The 25,134-nt window shown below is 38.6% G+C and overlaps 1 protein-coding gene across 1 annotated transcript; it reads left to right on the top strand.

The window, feature by feature from the left end:
- The first annotated feature begins 2,185 nt into the window (after nucleotides 1–2,185).
- LOC104121325 (acyl-lipid (9-3)-desaturase-like) lies at nucleotides 2,186–4,171 on the top strand. The gene has a single exon (XM_009633290.4). It carries the CDS (start codon nucleotides 2,601–2,603, stop codon nucleotides 3,942–3,944), a length of 1,344 nt encoding a protein of 447 aa, XP_009631585.1. The 5' UTR covers nucleotides 2,186–2,600; the 3' UTR covers nucleotides 3,945–4,171.
- Nucleotides 4,172–25,134: the final 20,963 nt, after the last annotated feature.

Here is a 25,134-nt window from a genome sequence, read left to right as displayed (position 1 = left end):
TCTTCCATCAATCGTCCTCTCCTTCCTTAGTGCTTGTTCCTGAATTTTCAGGGGCTTCTTGTGACAGTGTTGGTTGAAATTTTTTGAAATTGTAATTTTTTGTTGTATGGCCAATTCTTCCACATGTTGTACATAACGTACCTTCACCTTCATAAATCACTGCTTGCTTATGGTCGCCAATGATTACTGATGTTTTCATTGGGTTTCAAGGGGTACTTGGATACAGATGCGTGCATATCTTCCTCTCAACATGAAGGAGGTGCATGAATCAATTTTGAGTAGTTTGCCCAGTTTTCTACCAACCTTTTTCAATATTTCTTTGTCATAAAATTCTGTTGGTAGTTGGGGTAGGCGAATCCACATGGCTGTGGAAGAGAGAGTAGCTTCTTGTGGGACGAATTTTGGTTCCCATATACGTACTGATATGAAATTCCCAGAGACGAACCATGGCCTTAGGTGTAGTGCCTTAGCCATATTTTCCTCTAGACTAAATTTGACAATGAAGAAGTCCCATCCTAGGTCAATCAAGATTAACTGTTCGGATGGTTTTCATAGATCAATTAGTTTAGATCGAAGGTAATGGTGAGGCATTCTATGACAAAATACCTTTATGATTACTGAGAAACGCCATGGTTGATACATGCGATTCTTGTCTTCTTGTGAGAGGGCGACTGAGCCTTCAATAATTTTTCCTTTATCATTTTGATGATTTGGGGGATCCTCGTTGTAGTACTCCGTTTGGCTTACTGCCTGCTTGTCAAGTAGCATTTTCTTATAGGAGTATGGTGTTGTTTCTGCTACATCCATTTAGCTATTTATGCCCGGTGGTTCCGGTGGTATAATTGGTGGTGTAGTGGTTGTGTCCATGAAGGTATTCTTAGAGAGATGAGAGTGTTACTTTGTCTAAGGACTCGTTTGGCCATAGATTTTGCCAAAATAAACTTGGGTTTTATTTGGCAAACACATATTTGGCCATAGATTTTGCCTACATTTTGGCCAAATTCCAAATCCCAAAACCAGCTCAATAGCTGGTTTTGGGCCAAAATATCACTATTATATTTTTTAAAAATTGCCCCAAACTTTTGTATTTTATAAAAGAGCCCACCATTTATTATTTTGTAACGATGTTGCTTCGTCTTTTCGGTCATCTGATAGTGTATCATGTAGTTCATTATAAAAATGATAATTTTGTATCAAATTTATTTATGTTCAGGACTATGGTTTGTAATAATATAATGAATGTTATTGATAATGATACTGTTGGGTATTTGTGATAGTTTTTAGAACTTGTGGGTATAAGTCATGTTTCATATTTCTCCAAACCAAACTTCACCCAAAAGAGATGTCCAAACACATTTTCATCTTTAAACCGAACTTCACCAAAATTAGATTTTTCAGAATAAATTTGGAAATCTATGGCCAAACGCTAGCTAAGTTTAGGCACACAAAGTCTATTTCTATATCATGGTAAATGTACATAGTTACATTTATTTTCTGCTATATAAGTCTTGTAATACATAAAATGATTGCACTTTTGATTACTCAATTATGGATAAATTTTTATTTTGATCAGTGTAACGTTTGACTAAAAAGGGCAATTCAGTGCACTAAGATCCCGTTATGCGCATGGTCCGAAAAAGGGCAAGACCACAAGGGTCTATCATATGCAGCCATACCCTACGTTTATGCAAGAGGCTATTTAATCTTGAATTCTCTAAAATTTGTGTTGTTGGTCTTCTTACGTCGGATAAATGTTATTATTATGTTCTTTACAACTATTTTACTTTCAAATATGAAATAACAATACAAAGTTAGCATAACACAGGCACTACGCACTATTAAATGGTTTATTTATAATGATTCGCTAGAAGAAGAATACATTCCAATTAACGGGATGTTAAATGTACTTAACCAACTATTACAAGGACTAACATATGAGTCTGTCAATGTTTAGGGAATTGTATGACAAGAAAACATACAAAAGTCACGTAGTATGTAATTAAACTGAAAATTTGCACCATGTTGACAGCCTGCAAACATACCCCACAACTCTCGTACTGAACTTGTAAATATTTCCCAGATCTCATGCCTTCTCTCCTAGGCCCATTGCCGCATTCCAAGATTTTACACGTTCTCTCTCCCCCCCCCCCCAAACCACCCACCCCATGAGAAAATATCTTGGATGAGACAGCTCAGAATTTCATTAAAAACCTCCCAAATTTAACCTATTATTCTGTGTTAGACAGACAGGGTGAGCAGACTCGGTAGGTCTTTTGAACAGAGGCTTAACAGTTCAGTACTTCGACTGTTAGATATACACTGAAAAGGAAAACATGTTAATTTTCTGAAACCACATATATCCATCTATACGGAAAAAGAAAAATGTTCTGTGGCGCTACTTAAATCCCACAAGTTGTCTTTACTATAGTCACACAAATATAAAAGGGGTAGTAGAGAGATCAGAATCTCAATCCAAGATTACATCTTTTTCTCTATGGTCTAATAAATCTTGAATCTTTTTGTTTCATTTCCTTTTTTCAGAAAGAATATAGAAAAAAGGGTCTTTCTTCAGATCTCTTTTTCTATCATCTTTTCTTATTATGGCAGATTTAAGGAAGTACATTACCAGTGATGAGCTCAAGAATCACAATAAACCAGGGGATCTGTGGATATCTATTCAAGGTAAAGTATATGATGTCTCAGATTGGGTTAAAGAACACCCTGGTGGTGATTTCCCATTGTTGAATCTTGCTGGTCAAGATGTCACTGATGCCTTTGTTGCATACCATCCTGCTACTGCTTGGCAGTATCTTGACAAATTCTTTAATGGGTTTTATCTCAAGGATTATTCTGCTTCTGAGGCGTCTAAAGATTATAGGAGGCTTGTATCTGAGTTTACTAAACTGGGGTTGTTTGAAAAGAAAGGCCATGTTTGTTTCTACACCATGTGTTCAATTGCAATGTTGTTTGCTGTGAGTGTTTATGGTATCTTGTGTTGTGAGAGTGTGTTGGTTCATTTGATGAGTGGTGGTTTGATGGGGGTTCTTTGGATTCAGAGTGGTTGGATTGGTCATGATTCAGGGCATTATCAGGTAATGAGTACACGTGGACTCAACAGATTTGCTCAAGTGTTAACTGGGAATTGCCTTGCTGGAATCAGCATTGCTTGGTGGAAGTGGAATCACAATGCTCATCACATTGCTGTCAACAGTCTTGAATATGACCCTGATCTTCAACACATGCCATTCTTTGTGGTATCTTCCAAGTTTTTCAACTCACTCACTTCTTATTTTTATGATAGGAAGATGACTTTTGATTCTTTTACTAGATTCTTGGTTAGTAATCAGCATTGGACATTTTATCCTGTCATGTGTTTTGCTAGGATCAATTTGTTTGCTCAGTCATTCATATTGTTGTTGTCCAAGAAAAATGTGCCCTATCGAGTTCAGGAGCTTTTAGGGGTGGTTGCATTCTGGATTTGGTATCCATTGCTTGTTTCTTGCTTGCCAAACTGGGGTGAAAGGATAATGTTTGTTCTTGCTAGTTTCACTGTGACTGGAATTCAGCATGTTCAATTCTGTTTGAACCATTTCTCATCTGACATTTACGTCGCACCGCCTAAAGGAAATGATTGGTTTGAGAAGCAAACTAGTGGCTCTCTTGACATATCATGCCCTAGTTGGATGGATTGGTTTCACGGTGGATTGCAGTTTCAGATTGAGCATCATTTGTTTCCTAGATTGCCAAGATGCCAACTGAGGAAAGTCTCTCCTTTTGTGAAGGACCTCTGCAAAAAGCATGGTTTACCTTATAATTGTGCCTCCTTTTACATGGCTAATGCTTTGACCATCAGCACCCTCAGAGCTGCAGCTTTACAGGCTCGCGATTTAACGAAGCCTGTCCCAAAGAATCTAGTTTGGGAAGCTGTCAACACTCACGGTTGAGACTGAAGAGCTCAAGGAAATCCGTGGGATAGTTCTTTTTCTCATAATTGCTGGATTGGAGAAAAGAATTTCCGCTTTTATTATTTATGCCTAGTATTGATAAATTCTAGCAACGACAATTTTGATCTTCATTTTGATGGAGATGCATATCATTGTAATATCTAGGAGAGAACAATTGTACTATTTCAGTCTGGTAAGGGCTTAATCTATTGTATTTGATCCAGAAAGCAGCAAGAGCAATTCATATTGTCCTTCCCTGGTTCAATTTTAATGTATAGTTTTTCAGGTTGCTGCAGATTTTGTTTTCTGCTCTAGCACCGTGTTAAAGTAGTATTGTGTTTTCTAGTTTTGGGTCCTTTCCTCGTTGTAGATTTGCCTACACCCTGATTATCACATGATATTCTATAGTCAACCAATTCCACTCATGGTTTTTGTTGTCTGCTTATATGTGTTTCAGAGTACAGGTTCAAGTTTGTGCATTATTGTGCCATAGGAATTAATCGTTTCTGATGGACGTTCATGGCGTTTAGTCTCAAACATCTTGGTGCTTGATATCGAGTTTGACAGTGTTCGCGAACATAGTTCTGAATTTATATGTGATTGCATGATATCAACTCATTACACTTCACTTTCACAAAAAGGTCCTGTTGATTTCTCTTTGCTTGTGACTTGCAATAGTCTCGCATTAGTATTTTGCTCTCCCAAATGCAACTGCCTGTCAATCTCTAGAGCTTTCTTTAAACTTGCAGGCCAAAATTTTGTTTAATTTGATTGTCATATCTTACTGAAGTGGTCAAAATGTTTAAGGACATACTTGTTATATGCCTCACTGAATATTTTTGTCTTGTCTAATTTTGCCATGTCTGTACTATCCTTTGTCTATAAACACTTCAATGCAACTCCAGCTGGATATGGTTCTCCATTTCTTAGACTGACAAGATTACTCTTTCATAATATCTTGGAAGAAAATATCTGCCATGAATTCAATTTGAAGGTGGACATGTTAGGACGCGATGAAGGTCAAATTTTTGACTCAGCGTTTCTTCTTTCATGTTATTTCTTCTAGTGCGACACTATGTTGCTCGAACTCTCCGAAAATGTCACCGGGTGCATGGCGGATCCTCCAAAAGCAACATTTTGGAGAGTTTGCGCAACATATAGCTATAGAAAATTCTTTTCAAGTCCATTGTACCAGTTGTTAGGCTACTTCATTTGATTAATGTTATTGCGTCAAAACTTTTTAAACTATGTTAGCAACTTTTCTATATCTGCAGAACTATCCAAAGTCAATTTTTCAGTCGACTAGCATACAACTGCAAATATGCTAGTTCACTGAAAAATTGACTTTGGATAGTTCTGCAGATATAGAAAAGTTGCTAACATAGTTTAAAAAGTTTTGAGGCAATAACATTAATCAAAATATGCTTAGTTTAATATAACATTCAATGGCAAAATGGTTTCTACCTTTCCCCGTTTCTGCTCATTGTTTTCTCAATATGTTTTCTCACCTTCTGTTTGATGTGGGAAATTTCGAAAGCAATGTGAATTCAATTTTAAAATTTACACAGATACCCACAAAATGATAGAAGATAAAAATGTTGATGATTAACAAAAAAATAGAAATTATCTCATTATGGACATATGTAAATTGAGACGTTGACTTATTGTCACATTCAGCTTTTAAATGCATTATTTTAATCTTTCAAAAGCTTTGGCTTTTTAGTTCTGGTTTTACTTGAAACTACATTTAGATCTAAGACTCTTGATTTTAGAGCTTAGTTCATGTCTCATGAGTATTAAATTTATTTTGTATTATTTTCAAGTGATACCAGCCTATATCTAAAATATATTTTAAAAATGTATATATACATTATATATTGAAAGTTTTATGCAAAGGGGTGTCCCGAATTCCGTTCTCTGACCGTGAAGCAATTGCTGTAAAAATTGCATGGGGCGCCCTATTTGGTCGCTTCCTTTTAACTTATACCTGTTTTGTTTTTCTGTTTGCATCCGTACCCATTTTTTTTTGTTAAAAGCGTTTTAAAAAGATGATTTTGCCCTTCAGAACTATTGACAAAACGGTAGACTGCAGGACAACATTTCAACATGTTTTGGCATGAAGTTTTAGCAAATGAACTAAATAACTTAAGCATGTTTAGTCTCAAGTTTTAGCAAATGAACTAAATAACTTAAGCATGATAAGTCTTGAGTTTTAGCAAATGAACTAAATAACTTAAGCATGTTTAGTCTGAAGTTTTAGCAAATGAACTAAATAACTTCAGCATGCATTAACAAAAATTCATTAGAAAATTACATATTGCAAGACAAAAATTTAAGCATGTTTAGTCTAAAGTTTTCGCAAATGAACTAAATAACTTTAGCATATTTAGTCTGAAATTTTAGCAAATGAACTAAATAACTTAAGCATGTTTAGTCTGTATTGCAAGACAAAAATTTAAGTATGTTTAGTCTGAAATTTTCGTAAATGAACTAAATAACTTCAGCATGCTTAGTCTGAAGTTTTAGCAAATGAACTAAATAACTTAAACATGTTTAGTCTGAAGTTTTAGCAAATAAACTAAATAACTTAAGCATGTTTAGTCTGAAGTTTTAGCAAATGAACTAAATAACTTCAGCATACATTAGCAAAAACTCATTAGAAAATTACATATTGCAAGACAAAAATTTAAGCATGTTTAGTCTGAAATTTTCGCAAATGAACTAAATAACTTCAGCATGTTTAAACTTAAGTTTTAGCAAATGAACTAAATAACTTCAACATGTTTAGTCTGAAGTTTTAGCAAATGAACTAAATAACTTCAGCATGTTTAGACTAAAATTTTGGATAAAACTCATGACAAAACTGTTGATTGCAGGATAAATAACTTCAGCATGCATTAGCATAAAGTTTTAGCTTCAATGTAAAACAACTTCAGCTACTACTGTAATTGGCTGAAGTTTTACACCATCTCGCATGCTAATGAATAACCCCTGGTACTGTAAAACAACGTCATCTCCAAAGCCCAAATGTTAGCATGCTGCTACGTTTATTAGGGCTTGTTTTACAGAATGCTAATGTGAATGAGGTCATCTCCAAAGTAGAATGCTAATGCTAATACTATCAGATGTGTAATTGTCATATTATTACGAATTTTTTATCAAGTGGCTACCAAATCAATAATTTTTAAAAATAAGGTATAGATTAAAAGGTGACACAAATATAGGGTACGGGTGTAAATCCCCCGCAATTGCTCACACAATTGTCCACCTTGCCATAAAAGTTAGACCGCGGTTGAGCCACAAACAAAAGAGTCTATTTGTTTGAGACTAATCAAAACAATTGTAGTAATCAAATCATTAGGTAAATAAATTTGCAGCACAAGTTTCTTTCTCCCAAATTTTGAGCTTGTCAAAATGGGAAAAGAGACATTACTCATTCACATGGGCGTACACAGGATTTTTCGCAAGCAATGTCGATATTTTAAAAAGTGAACAAATAAAAAAATATAATAACAACTCCATATTAAAAAAAAGATTCAAATTATCTATCTATCTATCGATCTATATTTATATTTATACTATATTAAAAGCACAAAGACCCTCAACTAAATATCGTTCACCTTTTTTACAGATTTTACATTGGACAAAATTGTCATTTAATTATTCTTCCTACAATTTAGGAGTTTAAAATCAACTAAATTATGGCCATTAAATATTTTCCTATTTGAAATGTGTAAGATTTCCTAATATTTAGGAGTTCAAAATCGATTATATTTTTCCCTATATAATTCTACCTTATTTGAACTATATAATATAATTATATTTTTTTAATGTTTAAAACTTTGACATCAAATAAACTTTTACTTAATAAAAAAGATGCATTTATGTTTACCCTCAAAATCAGATAACAATTAAATTTGTAAGTGGTTTTAAGGATACGCGGATTAACCTGTTACAAAGCGATAAATTAAGTTACTATTGAATAAACAAAGATAAATTGAATTCAAACCACACGAGTTGAACAATTTCAACCTTAGTGAAATAGCCACTCTCGAGCCGGGCTCACCACGACCGGCACAGATGAAAAAGAACAAGAGCTAAAGACAGAAAAAATAATAATATATTGCTTTTGAGTGCGTGTTACAATGTACTTCATGAATTATTAGACCCCATTTATATAGTAAGGGAGTCCTACTTTAGGTACAACTCTATAAAAGGTAAAAAAATCTTCTGATCCATTGATTGCTGGTTCCTTATCGATATGTGCCGAGATCCCCGCCGTGATATTTGACCGAGCACGGATATTTCGGCTTTCTGTTGGCTATAAAGGATTGTCTGACAATGTTCTTCGAAGTCGTTCGAGGCTAGTATCGATTCGGGGACCATGACTTCGATATTCTCGAGGGCATGCGTCATGCTCTCGGGTTCTGGACCGGTGGGACTTTGGCTCGTTATCGGTCCCTTGCTGCCATGTCTCGAGCCTGGCTTATTTTGTCGGAGGCCGGGATGTACCATGAGCTCGATTTCACCCGCATACAATTTACAAAATTACAAAACTTTGAATGAAATCCGTAATGAAATTTACCTATTAGAATACAATTCCTTCAATATATTCTGTTATTAGAATACATTTATGTCACGACCCGAAATTTTCCACCGATGGGACCGTGATGGCGCCTAACATTTCACTTGCCAGGCAAGCCAACGTTAGAGAATCTTTAAACCAATTTCTTATTTTCATTCAGTAAATAACAATAATTAACTAAGATGAAATATAATAAGTGCGGAATATTATAAAAATATATTAATTACTACCACCCGGATCTGGAGTAACAATTCACGAGCATTCTAGAATTTACTACAAGTAATAGTCTGAAAGAAATACAACTGTCTGAATGAAAAAAAACAGTAGGACATAAAATATAGACGAGGACTTCAAGGTCTGTGAACGCCGACAGATCTACCTTGATTCTCCGGACAACAGACCAGTAGAAAAATCTCGATCAACCTGAGCCAGTACCAAAATCTGCACAGAAAGTGCAGAGTGCAACATCAGTACAACCGACCCCATGTACTGGTAAGTGTCGAGCCTAAGCTCGACGAAGTAGTGACGAGGCTATGACAAGACACCCACATATAACCTGAACAGTATAATAATGCTAGTGGCAACAACGGTAAATAAAAAAAGGCAGAAATAATGGGAAGGGGACATACAGTGGGGAATACAATATAAAGAGTGAGAATAATGAAAAGAAAGAATTAAACAGAAAATCCTTAAACATATTGAGCAAATAAAACATCAAAGAAAAACTGCACGACATCACCCTTCGTGCTTTTACTCTCAACATCACCAATTAAATAAATAGAACGGCACGTCATCACCCTTCGTACTTTTACTCTCAACCTCACCAAATAAATAAATAGAACGACACGGCATCACCCTTCGTGCTTTTACTCTCAACCTCACCAAATAAATAAATAGAACGGTACGACATCACCCTTCGTGCTTTTACTCTCATAATATACACGGCATCACCCTTCGTGCTTTACACTCCTCCTCACAATATAAATAATGCATGCACGGCATCACCTTTTGTGCTTTACACTCCTCCTCACAAATCACAGAATCAATAACAACGGATAGATAAGAGTATCACAAAGAAACCAATATTTTACACAGAATCAATAGCACAATGTAACCTCAACCTTGAATCAATATTCGAAAGTTACCAAATCTCAGTGAAACCAGATATAAGTCACCCAATATTTCAAATAACCCGCTAAGCATGGATAGTAGAATTTAAGGCTACAAAATAGGCAAGAATAGAATTTCACTCGCATGCTATGGCTTGACAACGACGCATAGATTTTCGTCACCTCATCTATACATCGTATTTAACAACCAAACACGTAGAAAATAAACATATAATATATATTCCCTCAAGCCAAAGTTAGACACGACACTTACCTTGCTTCGAAGACCACTTAATTCTCAATCACATCTTTTTCTTTGGAATGCACCTCCAAACCACGCGTATCTATTCAAAAATGACTAATAACCTCAAATATTACTAAAGGAATCAATTATATTTCATAAATTAAATTTCTCAAATTTCCACCAAAAAAGTCAAAAAATCAACCCTGGGCCCGCTTAGTCAAAACCCGAGGCTCGGACCAAAATCCATTTACCCATTCACCCCCGATCCCGAATATATAATTGATTTTGGAATCCGACCTCCAATTGAGGTCTAAATCCCCAAATTTTCGAAATTCCTAGTTTCTACCCTAACCCCTAATTCTACCATGAAAACTCTAGAGTTTAGGTTGATAATTCAAGAAATGTAATGGGTAATTGAAAGAAAATAGTTTAGAATCACTTACCAACACTTTGGGGAAGAAAATGACTCTTGCAAATCGCCTAAACCCGTTTGGTTCTTGAAAAATGTTGAAAAAATAGCTTAAACCCGTGTTTGATTCTGTTTTATGCACTGGGCGACAGTGTGCATCGCGTTCGCGAGGCTACTGTCGCGTTCGCGAAGGGTACTGGCTGCCAAGCGTTCGCGTTCGCGATGGTTACTCCCCCTGGCCTTCGCGTTCGCGAGACATTACTCTCCCTCAGGTGTGCCTAACACTACGCGTTCGCGATCAAGCCTTCGCATTCGCGAAGAAGAAAACTTCAACTCCCAGTTTACTCGCAAAGAAGGACCTGCCAGAACACATGCTGCAGCAAAATACTAGATTTTCAAAGTCCAAAACATCCTGTGGCCTACCCGAAACTCACCCGAGCCCTCGAGGCTCAAAACCAAACATGAACACAAGTCTAAAAATATCATACGAACTTGCTCGCGTGATCAAATTGCCAAAATAACACCTAGAACTACGAATTTAGCACCAAATAAAATGAAATTCTCAAGAACACTTTAAAATTCATATCTTCTCAACTGGACGTCCGAATCACGTCAAATCAACTCTGTTTCTCACCAAATTTCACAGACAAGTCTTAAATATCATAATGAACTTGTACCGGGCTCCGGAACCAAAATACGGACCCGACACTAACAATGCCAAACATCAATCAATTCTTAAAAATAATTAATTTTTCGACTTTTAATTTTCATCAAAAATTCATAACTTGAGCTAGGGACCTCCGAATTCGATTCCGGGCATATGCCCATTCCCATAATTCGATACGGAGCCACCGGGATCGTCAAAATACAGATCCGGGCCCGTTTACCAAAAATGTTGACCGAAGTCAACTAAAATCAACTTTTAAGGCATAAATTCTTATTTTCATTAATTGTCAACATAAAAGCTTTCCGGAAACATGCTCGGACTGTGCACGCAAATAGAGGAGGGTAAAAATGAGATTTGTAAGGCTTAAGAGCGCAGATTCGAGTTCTAAAACATAAGATGACCTTTTGGGTCATCACATTCTCCATGTCTAAAACAACTGTTCGCCCTGGAACAGACATAGAAAAGTACCTGGGCTGGTGAAAAGGTGGGGATATCTACTCAGCATATCAGACTCGGACTCCCAAGTAGCTGCCTCAATAGGCTAACCTCTCCACTACACTCGAACTGAAGGGGACCTCTTTGATCTCAACTGGCGAATTTGCCGGGCTAGAATTGCCACCGGCTCCTCCTCGTAAGTCAAATCCTTGTCCAACTGGATAGAGCTAAAATCTAACACATGGGACGGATCGCCGTGATACTTTCAAAGCATGGACACATGGAATACCAGATGAACAACTGCTAAACTAGGTGGCAACGCAAGCCTATAAGCCACCTCTCCCACTCTCTCTAGAATCTCAAAAGGTCCGATATACCTAGGGCTCAACTTGACCTTCTTTTCGAACCTCATTACACCCTTCATGGGTGATACCCGAAGTAACACTCTCTCTCCGACCTTGAATTCAACATCACGAACTCTACGGTCGGCATAAATCTTCTACATGGACTGAGCTGTGCGGAGTCGATCCTGAGTAATCTTGACCTTATCCAAGGCATCCTGTACTAAGTCTGTGCCCAACAACCGAGCCTCTCCCGGATCGAACCACCCAACTGGCAACTGACACCGCCTACCATATAATGCCTCATAGGGAGCCATCTGAATGCTCGACTGGTAACTGTTGTTGTAGGCGAACTATGCAAGGGGTAAGAACTAATCCCAAGAACCTCCAAAATCTATGACTCAAGCGCGAAGCATATCCTCCAAGATCTGAATAGTACGCTCGGACTGCCCGTCCGTCTAAGGATATGCTGTGCTCAACTCAACCCGCGTACCCAACTCACGCTATACTGCCTCCAAAATTGTGAGGTAAACTGCGTACCTTGATCAGAAATGATAGATACGGGCACACCGTGAAGACAGACGATCTCCCGAATATAAATCTCTGCTAACCGCTCTGACGAATAGGTAACTGCCACAAGAATGAAGTGCGCTAACTTAGTCAGCCTATCCACAATAACCCACACGGCATCGAACTTTCTCTGAGTCCGTGGGAGTCCAACAACAAAGTCTATAGTAATACGCTCCCACTTCCACTCAGGAATCTCCATCTACTAAAGCAAATCACCGGGTCTCTGATGTTCATATTTCACCTGCTGATAATTCAAGCACCGAGCCACGTAAGCACCTATATATTTCTTCATCCTCCTCCACCAATAATGTTGCCGCAAGTCCCGGGTGAATAGAATACCGAGAACTGTGAGCCTCCTCAAGGATCAACTCACGAAGCCCATCCATATTAGGCACACAAATACGACCCTGCATCCTCAAAACTCTGTCATCTCCAACAGTAACCTGCTTGGCACCACTGTGCCGCACTGTGTCTCTAAGGACAAGTAAATGAGGATCGTTATCCTGCCGATATCTGATGTGCTCAAACAAAGAAGACCGAGCAACTGTACAAGCTAGAACACGACTGGGCTCAGAAACATCCAACCTCACACACTGGTTGGTCAAGGCCTGAACATCCAATGCAAGCGGTCTCTCACCGACTGGAATATATGCAAGACTACCCATACTAGGTGATTTTCTACTCAAAGCATCGACCACCACATTGGCCTTCCCGGGATGATACAATATGGTGATATCATAGTCTTTCAATAGCTCCAACCACCTTCTATGCCTCAAATTGAGTTCCTTCTGCTTGAACAAATACTGCAAGCTCTGATGATCAATGAATACCTCACATGGCACGCCGTAAAGATAGTGCCTCCAAATCTTCAGCGCGTGAACAATGGCTGCCAGCTATAGATCATGAACATAGTAATTCTTCTTGTGAACCTTCAGCTGCCACGAAGCATATGCAATAACCTTGCCACCCTGTATCAATACCGCACCCAAACCAATACGAGATGCGTCACAATATACTGTATAACATCCCGAACCTATGGGTAACACCAATACCAGTGCCGTAGTCAAATCAGTCTTGAGCTTTTGAAAGCTTGCTTCACACTCGTCTGACCACCTGAACTGGGCACCCTTCTGGGTCAATCTAGTCAACGAGGCTGCTATGGATGAAACCCCTTCCACAAATCGACGGTAATAGCCCCGCCAAACCCAGGAAACTATGGATCTCTGTAGCTGATGTGGGTCTAGGCCAGTTCTGAACTGCCTCAATCTTCTTAGGATCCACCTGAATACCCTCTGCTGATACAACGTGACCCAAGAAAGCAACTGAACTCAACCAAAACTTGCATTTTGAAAACTTGCATCCAAAGGTGCTGCTCATGCTCCTCTCGACTGTGGGAGTAGATCAAGATATCATCAATAAACATAACCACAAAGGAATCCAAAGAGGGTTTGAACACACGGTTAATCAAATCCATGAATGCTGCTGGGGCATTTGTCAACCCAAATGACATCACTAGAAACTCATAATGCCCATACCGAGTCCGAAAAGCTGTCTTAGGAACATCGGATGCCCTAATCCTCAACTGATGGTAGCCAGATCTCAAATCAATCTTTGAAAACACATTGGCACCCTGAAGCTGATCAAATAAATCATCAATCCTCGGCAATGGATACTTGTTCTTGATGGTGACTTTGTTCAACTGCCGATAATCTATACACATCCTCATCGATCCATCTTTCTTCTTCACAAACAACACAGGTGCACCCTAGGGCGAGACACTAGGTCTAATGAAGCCCTTATCAAGCAAATCTTGTAACTGCTCCTTCAATTCTTTCAACTCTGGCGGGGCCATGCGGTATGGAGGAATGGAAATAGGCTGAGTGCCTGGAGCCAAATCAATGCAAAAATCAATATCCCTGTCGGGTGGCATCCCCGGCAAGTCTACAGGAAACACCTATGGAAACTCATGAACAATTGACACTAAATCCATGGAAGGAACTTCCGATCTAGAATCACGTACATAAGCCAAATAAGCTAGACACCCCTTCTCGACCATATGCCGAGCCTTCACATAAGAGATAACCCTGCTGGCAGAATGGCCAAGATTCCCTCTACACTCTAATCGAGGCAACCCCTGTAAGGCTAAGGTCACCGTCTTGGCGTGACAAGCTAATATAGCATGATAAGGTGATAACCAATCCATACCCAATATGACATCAAAATCAACCATGTCGAGAAGTAGAAGATCTACACGAGTATCAAGACTCCCAAAAGTGACCACAAATGAACAATAAACACGATCTACAACAATAGCATCTCCCACTGGTATGGACACATACACATGAGCACTCAAAGAATCACAGGGCACAACCAAATAGGAAGCAAAATATGATGACACATAGGAGTAAGTAGATCCCGGATCAAATAGAACTGAAGCATCTCTACTACAAACTAAAACAATACATGTGATAACAACGTCAGATGACTCAGCCTTAGGTTTGGTTGGGAAAGCATAACACCGGAGCTGGGCCGCACCACCCTGAACTACGTCCCTAGGACGGCCTCTAACTGGCTGGTCTCCACCTCTAACGGCCTGACCTCCACCTCTAACAGTCTATCCTCTACCTCTGGCTTCCTGACCTCTGCCTCTGGCTGACTGAGCAGGTGGTGCAGCAACTGGTGCCGGAACCATGACACGGGAAATCTGATGCTATGAGCTGCTCGTTGCCCAAGGGAAAAATCTAGCAATGTGCCTCAGATCACCACTAGTGTAACATAACTTCGGCTGTTGTGACTGTTGACCCTGAAACTGACCCTATCGACCTGAATAACCACCTTGATAACTATGGAGTAGAGGTGCACTAATAGGAGCTGGTGGTGCACTGTAGGTTAGCTGGTCGGAATAATGCATCTGAGGGCCACAACTACCTAAGGCACCGTGGGATGCCTGGAGCGCTGAATGAAACGGCCTGGGAGGATGGCCTCTACCAAACGTACTCTTCCCTCTAGACGAGGCACTACTTAATTCACCAGAATGACGAGGTCTCTTGTCAGACCCCTGACTTCCCTGAGTAAGAACCATTTCGACTCGTTTGGCGACATTAACAGCCACCTGAAAAGAAATTTCACTCCCAGTGTCCTTAGCTATCTGCAATATGATAGACTGAGAAACTCCATTAATAAACTTCCACACCCTCTCTCTCTCTCTCTCTCTCTCTCTCGGTGGGAAGCAGAAGAATAACATGACGGGCCAAATCCACAAAACGGGTCTCATACTGAGTAACAGTCATACTGCCCTGCTGGAGATGCTCAAACTGACGGCGACGCTCCTCTCTCAATGTGATAGGCAAAAACTTCTCTATGAAGAGCTGGGAGAACTGGTCCCAAGTAAGAGCATGCGACCCAGCTGGTCTGGTCAACAAGTAATCTCTCCACCATTTCTTGGCGGAATCATTCATGTGAAATGCAGCAAAATCGACCCCATTGGTCTCCACTATACCTATGTTTCGTAGGACCTCGTGACATCTGTCAAGATACTTGTGGGGATCGTATGAAGGAGCACCACTGAAGTGAATAGTAAAGAGCTTGATAAATCTGTCCAATCTCCATAAAACCTCAGAAGACATAGCTGGCCCATCTCCAACCTGTGCCGCAATAACCGACTGAACTAATCCGACTGGCTGAGCTGCTTGAGCCTGATACTGGGGAGCTATCTGTTGGTGCCATGGGAAATGCACCAGTCTGGGCCACACTCTCTATAAGGCCCACCAAATGGACCAAAGCGTCCTGAAGTACTGGGGTGGCAATGAACCCCTCTGGAACCTGAGCTGGTTCGGTAGGAACAGTTTGGGCTAGAACCTCCTCGTCAAGCTCTATCTGAGGCTCCACTGCTGGGGCTGCTGCTCGGGATCTAGGCTGTGCCCTGCCCCTGCTTCGGCCTCGACCTCTACCCCGCATAGGACACTGGAGGCTCTGGCTGCTGCTCAGCTGAGGAAGCGGTACGTGTTCTCGCCATCTGCGAGAGAATAAGAGTAGAAGAGTTCAATCAGTATTGAGAAAGCAAGATGGCACGACAGAGAATAATAGAAGTGAAACTTGTTCCTAAACTTCATAGCCTCTAGAAGATCAGCACAAACGTCTCTGTACCGATCCTCCAGACTCTACTAAGCTTGCTAGTGAATCGTGAGACCTAGGCAACCTAGTGCTCTGATACCAACTGTTACGACCCGAAATTTCCCACCGACGAGACCGGGATGGCGCCTAACATTTCACTTGCTAGGCAAGCCAACGTTAGAGAATCTTTAAACCAATTCCTTATTTCCATTCAGTAAATAACAATAATTAACTAAGATGAAATATAATAAGTGCGAAATATTATAAAACTGTATTAATTACTACCACCCGGATCTGGAGTCACAATTCATGAGCATTCTAGAACTTACCTTGAGTCTCCGGACAACTGAATGAAAGAAAGCAGTAGGACATAAAAGATAGATGGGGACTTCAAGGTTTGTGAACGCCGACAGATCTACCTTGAGTCTCCGGACAGCGGACCTATAGAAAAATCTCGATCAACCTGAGCCGGTACCAAAATCTGCACAGAAAGTACAGAGTGTAGCATTAGTAAAACCGACCCCATGTACTGGTAAGTATCGAGCCTAACCTCGGTGAAGTAGTAATGAGGCTAGGAAAAGACACCCACATATAACCTGAACAGTATAATCATGCAAGTGGCAAGAACAGTAAATAAAGAAAAAATGCAGAAATAATGGGAAGGGGACATACAGTGGGGGAATACAATATAAAGAGTGATAATAATGAAAAGACAGAATTAAACCAAAAATCCTTAAACAAATTGAGCAAATAAAACAGCAAAGGAAAACTGCACGGCATCACCCTTTGTGATTTTACTCTCAAACTCACCAAATAAATAAATAGAACGGCACGACATCACCCTCTTTTACTCTCAACCTTACCAAATAAATAAATAGAACAGCACGACATCACCCTTCGTGATTTTGCTCTCAACCTCACCAAATAAATTAATAGAACAACACGGCGTCACCCTTCGTGCTTTTACTCTCATAATATACACGGCATCACCCTTCGTGATTTACACTCTTTCTCACAATATAAATAATGCATGCACTGCATCACCCTTCGTGCTTTACACTCCTCACAAATTACAAAATCAATAACAACGGATAGATATAAGTATTACAAAGAAACCAGTATTTTACCCATAATCAATAGCACAATGTAACCTCAACCTTGAATCAATATTCGAAAGTTACCAAATCTCAGTGAAACCAGATATAAGTCACCCAACATTTCAAATAACCAGCTAAGCATGGATAGTAGAATTTATTGCTACAAAATAGACAAGAATAGAATTTCACTCGCATGCTATGACTTGACAACGATGCATAGATGCTCGTCACCTCACCTATACATCATATTTAACAACCAAACACATAGCAAATAAACACATAATACCTATTCCCTCAAGTCAAAGTTAGACACAATACTTACCTTGCTCCGAATACCACTTAATTCTCAATCACATCTTTTTCTTTGGAATTCACCTCCAAACCCCTCATATCTATTCAAAAATAACTCAATAACATCAAATATTGCTAAAGGAATCAATTATATTTCATAAATTAAATTTCCCAAATTTTCTTCCAAAAAGTCGAAAAATCGACCTCGGGCCTGCTTGGTCAAAACCCGAGGTTGAGACCAAAATTCATTTACCCATTCACCCCCGAACCCGAATATATAATTGGTTTTGGAAACCGACCTCAAATTGAGGTAGGTTTAAATTCCCAAATTTTCAAAATTCCTAGTTTCTACCCTAACCCCTAATTCTACCATGAATACTCTAGATTTTAGGTTGATAATTCAAGAAATGTAATGGGTAATTGAAAGAAAATGGTTTAGAATCACTTACCAACATGTTGGGGAAGAAAATGACTCTTGAAAATCGCCTCTACCCATTTGGTTCTTGAAAAATGTTGAAGAAATGGCTTAAACCCGTGTTTGATTCTGTTTTATGCACTGAGCGACAGTGTGCATCGCGTTCGCGAGGCCACTGTCGTGTTCGCGAAGGGCACTGGCTTCCAAGCCTTCGCGTTTGCGAGACGCTGCTCCCGTTCACGATGGTTACTCCCCCATGGCCTTCGTGTTCGCGATGAAAGAACGGCCAACCCTCCCCAGGTGTGCCTAACACTACGCGTTCACGAGGAGCTGGTCGCGTTCGCGAAGAAGAAAACTTCAGCTGCCCAGTTTACTCTTCGAGTTCACGAGAATACCTTCGCGAACGCGAAGAAGGACCTGCCAGAACACGTGCTGCAGCAAAATACAAGATTTTCAAAGTCTAAAACATCTCGTGGCCTACCCGAAACTCACCCACGCCCTCGGGGCTCCAAACCAAACATGCACACAAGTCTAAAAATATCATACGAACTTGCTCGCGCGATCAAATCGCTAAAATAACACCTAGAACTACGAATTTAGCACCAAATCCAATGAAATTCTCAAGAACACTTTAAAATTCATATCTTCTCAAGTGGACGTCTGAATCACGTCAAATCATCTCCGTTTCTCACCAAATTTCACAGACAAGTCTTAAATATCATAATGTACCTGTACCGGGCTCCGAAACCAGAATACGGACCCGGCACTAACAATGCCAAACATCATTCAATTCTAAAAAATAATTAATTTTCAGACTTTCAATTTTCATCAAAACTTCATAACTTGAGTTAGGGACCTCCGAATTCGATTCCGGGCATATGCCCAGGTCCCATAATTCGATACGGACCCACCAGGACCGTTAAAATACAGATCCGGGCCCTTTTACCAAAAATATTGTTCGAAATCAACTAAAATCAACTTTTAAGGTATAAATTCTTATTTTCATCAATTTTCAACATAAAAGCTTTTCGGAAATATGCTCGGAATTCACACACAAATCGAGGAGGGTAAAATGAGATATTTAAGGTTTAAGAGCGCAAATTCGAGTTCTAAAATATAAGATGACCTTTTGGGTCATCACAATTTAGTTTGGGCCGAGGAAAAAATTGTTTATATTTTTTGGTTAATTTTGGATGCTGCCATAGATTGGTAAATATTTTAATACTAAGCTCAACAACTAGAATAACAAAGAAATTATTTGAGAATATAAATGAGAAAGAGAGTGAGCGAAAAATGGTCCACGAACGTTAAATAGCACTAACGTCCAACAAGCACGAAGATACAAAAATAAAATAGTCATTAATGCTTTACTATTTTAAAATAAACTTTTATTTAAAAATAAAATTTTGTAATGCATTTGATAAAAGTGTAACTACAATTAATATTTCAAATTTGGGACAAGCTATATATCTTAAACTTTTTATTTTATATCTTACACTTAGATTATATCAAAGTAAAACATTCGCCAATGAAAAATCCATAATCTATTTATCTACATTAACATATCTTACTCTTTTATTTTATAACTCAAGCACAATTTTTAATATAATATTAATGCGATCTTATTTCTTAAAAAAATAATCACTGTGACAGGATACACACGCAACATACGTACAGTAAAATTAGTAATAATAGAATACAATATAATTACACCACTATAACTTTCCTCGACGAGTTTTCACGTTTTGAAATGTTTTCATAGAACTTCATTATAATACTAAATATATTTTTTAGATAAGGCATCACACAATCACCAAATTTAAATAAGTTTCAAGGAACTTAAAATAATCCATTCACAGTATAGACATGGTTTCACCTCATTGATCCTCATAGTATAAAAGGTGCTTTAGGAAAATATCTGCACATTGAAACTAAAGTTGAATTATAAATTAAAATGTTACTTAAATTACGTTTAAATAATTTCACAAATTCAACTCATAAAGAGCAACAATGTAATATTAGAAGGCTTTGAGCTCTAAAAACACGAATATACCATTGCTGCGGATCGAACACATAACCTCCAAACTCAAAATTAAGTTGTCAAACCAAAGGACCAAGGAAGGCTTCTTGGCAAGCAGTGTCATTTCTTTACCTTAACTTATTTCTAATATTATATAAAAAATGTACATTTGATAAAAATTTCAGATGAAGCGGTGCCAAATACACCACTTATACTTGGATGTGTCCGCCCCTGCTCATTCGTGTGATGACCTATTTAACTCTATGTGGTTAATAATCTATAATTCTATCAATATACTGACCAGCTGAATGTTGTTTATGATTAGTGAATTTTTTTAACCATGTTACACGCGAAATCAAAATAATAATGAATGAAAATTGTATATAGAAAAAGATTCAGAAAATGTACTCTTCTATAATATACTAAGTACGTGTTAATACCAGATTTGGTTAAACCTGTTGTCAGAGCACTGTATTCGCCTTTGAATTGAAAGCATATAACATCAACTTTCTTCGCGTATGATGCTTCCAGAGAACAAAATAAGAAAAGATCCAAAAAAGAGATATAATGAGCTTAAAATTACTCGACATTTTGTCACGATCCGACTTGTCATTTAATGGATTTAAGCCCCGCCTGGCGGCATAAGGTCCTGAGCAGCTTCTTATTATGTGTATTGACTTGCGTGCGTGGTTGAATTCAGTTACCGGATGATTTGAAGTGATTTGGGACACTTGGTCCTCAAAACGGAAGTTTAAGTCTTAGAATTTTTACCGTAGTCGGAACTGTGTGAAGACGACTCCGGAATGAAATTTTGATGATGTCAATAGTTCCGTATGGTGATTATGGACTTAGGAGCGTGTCCGGAAAATTATTTGGAGATCCGTAGAGGAATTTGACTTGAAATGGCGAAAGATGAATTTTTAAAAAGTTTGACCGGGGGGGGGGGTAACTTTTTGATATCGGGACCGGAATCCGATTCTGGAAATTGGAATAGGTTCGTTATGTTAATTATGACTTATGTGCAAAATTTGAAGTCATTCTAGATTGGTTTGATGTGTGTCGGCACAAGATATAGAATTTGAAATTTCAAAGTTCATTAGACTTGAATTGAGGTATGATTCGTGGCTTTGATGTTGTTTGATGTGATTTGAGGCCTCGAGCAGGTTCGTGTTATGTATTGGGACTGGTTGGTACGATTGGACGGAGTCCCGGGGGTCTCGGGTTTGATTCGGGTTGGTTCCGGACCAAGTTTAGGTGTTTTGATGCTGCTGGTTGCTGGTTCTGGTGTTGTTCTTCACGTTCGCGAGGAGCCTCTCGCGTTCGCGAAGGAGGAATTTGCTGTTAGGACTTTGTTCTTCGCGTTCGCGAAGAGTTTCTCGCATTCGCGAAGAAGGAAATTTTGTTGTTCGTTGTCTGACTTTAGAGGCTCATATCTTGTAATCTATAAGGAATTTTGAGATGATCCAAAAATGACAGTTGTAGTCCTTTGTGTCTAGTTTTGGTAAACCATTTATCATTTGGAGTTGTATACCAAAAGGTATGATAGATATACTATAGGCTGTCCGGGAAGAGTTTGGAAATCTCTGTTGCACAGGGCTAACTTTGGAAGCTTATATCTCGTAATCTATAAATAATTGGGAGATGAGTAACAAATGAAAGTTATAGCCCTTGGGGTCTAGTCTTCAGAAAGTCAAACCATTTATCATTTGGAGTTTTGTACAAAACGTTATGACCATTATACTAGAGGCTGTCTGAGAAGAGTTTGAAAATGACTTTTGAAAAATTTGTTCATCGCAACCGCGAGGGGAGTCTCGCGAACGCGAAGAACAAACCCCTGGGCAGTAGAATAAAGTCCAAATTCGTGTCATTCTTCCATTTTTGGACCAAGGAAGCTCGGGTGAGGCGATGTTTCGAGAGTCTTTCAAGGAAAACATTGGGGTATGCATTCCTAACTTGATTTTGGTTAAATTAAATGAATCTATTGTTGTTTTTATCCCTAAATTAGTGAATTGGGTTGAAAAATTTAGAAAACCCTCTTGGTTTAAATTTAAGATTTGGAGGTCGATCTGTTATTGGAATTTGATAAAATTGGTATGGTTGAACTCGTATCGGAATGGGTGTTCAGATTTCATGAAAATTATGTCGGGTTCCGAGAGGCGGGCCCCGCGTTGACTTTTGCTGACTTTTTGGAATAAATTTTTAAGTCGACGTATTATTATCCGGAATTATGTTCGATGAATTTTAATGAAGTTATACAATTTATTTGGATAGATTTGAGCTGTCCGGAAGTCAATTCAAGCAAGAAGGCTATTTTGGTATATCGGTCTAACTTCAAAAAGGTAAGTGTCTTGCTTAACCTCGAGTGGGGGAATTATCCCTTAGGCATCGAGTCTTATGTGCCATTTGTGAAATGTGAAAAGTCGTGTACGCGAGGTGACGAGTACGTACTCGGCTTATATGTGTAATTTTATTGAGTTAAAGTTCTGAGCATATTGTGTGGTAAATTGGGTAATTGTTGGTATATATTTAATCATCTAATTGCCGTGCCTAAATCCTTGTTGTTGTTGAATCTGTTGTTATATGACAATTTGATGTGATTGTTACTTGATTATTTATGTAATTCCGTGAATTTGTTGGTTTGATAATTATTGGAATTTAATTTCATTATGGATTTTTTTTCTGCAAATAATTAATTAAATGAGCTTAAGAAGAGGTGTTTATATAATTATTGAAAATTTGATTTAATGAAGACTTTGCTTTATGTTGAGTAATTTCTATCTCTATTGATTGTTTTTGGGTGTTGTACACATTGTGTGGAGCTTTTGACTATTTGTTGTGAAATTAATTGATTTGGTTGTAGCTTTGGAATTTGGTTGTGGCCATTGGGCAAATTGTGATATGAATTGATTTTGTTATGTTATTGTGATAATTTCTCGTGTAAATTGTTGTGTTGTGTGAGTTGTTATTTTGGGAAGATAAGGGTGGCATTTCACCGTTGATATTATGTGGTTATAAGGGTGGCATTTCACTGTTGTGTTTGTTGAATATTGTCTGGGCGGAGCGATAAGGGTGGCTATAGGAGCGATAAGGGTGGCAATAGGAGCGATAAGGATGAAATGATAATGATAATTGGCACATGAATTGTCTGTGCAGTTGAGATATGAAATGAGGTCACGAGATGCTGGGGAAATATGATGATTTAATTATGGGCACGAGGTGCCGTGAAAATATGAAAAAGGGGCGAGACCTGTATTTTTATGATTATGAAATGAGGTGTCACATGGTGACTTTTTAATTGAAAGAATTATATTCAAAATATTTATTTGGAAGGATTTTTACTTAGAAAGTATTATATGAAAGAATTGTATTTGAAAGATATTTATTTGAGGAAATTATATTTGAAACGATTTATTGAAAGAATTATATTTGAAAATTAATTATTTGAGAAAATTATATTCGAAAGAGAGTTATCTCGAAGAATTATATGGGAAAGACATTTATTTGAAGGACTTGATTTAATTGGGTGTAATTGTATTTATTAATTGTTGAGTAATATTAATGGTATTCTTGTTGTCTGTTGTGCATATTACTGGTTGTTTTATCCTGTCCTTAATATTATTTGTCTCCTATTATTTTGTATATTATATTGCACAGGTTATTAGACTAGTGAGTGTCTTGACTGTATCTCATCTATACTCCATTGATGTTAGTCTTGATACTTACTGGGTACCGACCGTGGTGTACTCATACTACACTTCTGCACATTTTTGTGCAGAGCCAGGTATTGGAGACATCGGACTTGAGAAGAGTTAAAGCGGGATCGCAAGGATTCAAGGTAGAGCTGCTTGGTCGTCGCAGTCCCTTGGAGTCTTTTCATTTCATTGTACTGTTAATTTTAATCAAACAGTATTGTATATTCGGTTCTCATGATCATTCCATGTATTCAGTTAGAGTTTGTGAATCAGTACTACCAGTCTTGGAGGTTGTACATTCATATTTGTTCCGCTGTTAGTTTTGGTTATTTATTTAAAAAATAAATAGCTCTAAAAATGTAATTGAAATCGGCTTACCTAGTCTCACAGATTAGGTGTCATCACGATACCTGTGGTGGGACTTTTGGGTCGTGACAAGTTGGTATCAGAGTTCTAGGTTCATAGGTTCTACGAGTCACGAACGAGTCTTGTAGAGTCTTGCGGATCGGTACAGAGACGTCTGTACTTATCTTCGAGAGGCTACAGAACTATTAGGAAATTTCCATTTCTTTCATTCCTGTCGTGCGGAATTTGTTGAATTTGAAATTTGAGCCTTTGTATCTCTATTCTCTCATAGATGGTGAGGACACGTGCTACCGGGTTAGCTGAGCAGGCATCCGCACATACTGCTAGGGCTGCAAGAGGCCGGGGCCGAGGTAGAGGCCGAGGAAGGGCATGTGCTATGACTAGAGCACCTGTCAGAACAATAGTTGAGGAGCCACCAATAGCTCCAGTTGGGGGACAGGTACCAGAAGCACCTGTTGTTACCTCCGGACTTCAAGAGACTTTAGCACAGTTCCTGAGTATGTTCGGTACATTAACTCAGGCGGGATTGATCTCTATTACACCAAACATTCCGCAGATTGGGGGAGTAGCTCAGACTCCTATCATAACTCCTAAGTAGTAGGTTCACATTGGTTAGGTTTCGGGTGTAGTACCGGTATAACCTGTAATTCCGGTTCGACCTGAGGTCAGGCCCGAGGCATCAGAAGAAGAACAAAAGAGACTTGAAAGGTTTAAGAGGTATAGTCCACCTACTTTCAGTGGTATAGCTACAGAGGATGCCCAAGGATTTCTAGAAAATTGTCACCGTATTCTCCGCACCATGAGTATTGTGAAAGTGAGCGGAGTTACCTTCACTA

Source organism: Nicotiana tomentosiformis, chromosome 8 (genome assembly GCF_000390325.3).
Source record: "Nicotiana tomentosiformis chromosome 8, ASM39032v3, whole genome shotgun sequence".
Taxonomy (NCBI): domain Eukaryota; kingdom Viridiplantae; phylum Streptophyta; class Magnoliopsida; order Solanales; family Solanaceae; genus Nicotiana; species Nicotiana tomentosiformis.
This window is presented reverse-complemented; position numbering and strand designations above follow the sequence as displayed.

Excerpts from the sequence above, each read along its gene's own strand:
- LOC104121325 (XM_009633290.4), top strand. The coding sequence starts at position 2,601 with ATGGCAGATTTAAGGAAGTACATTACCAGTGATGAGCTCAAGAATCAC.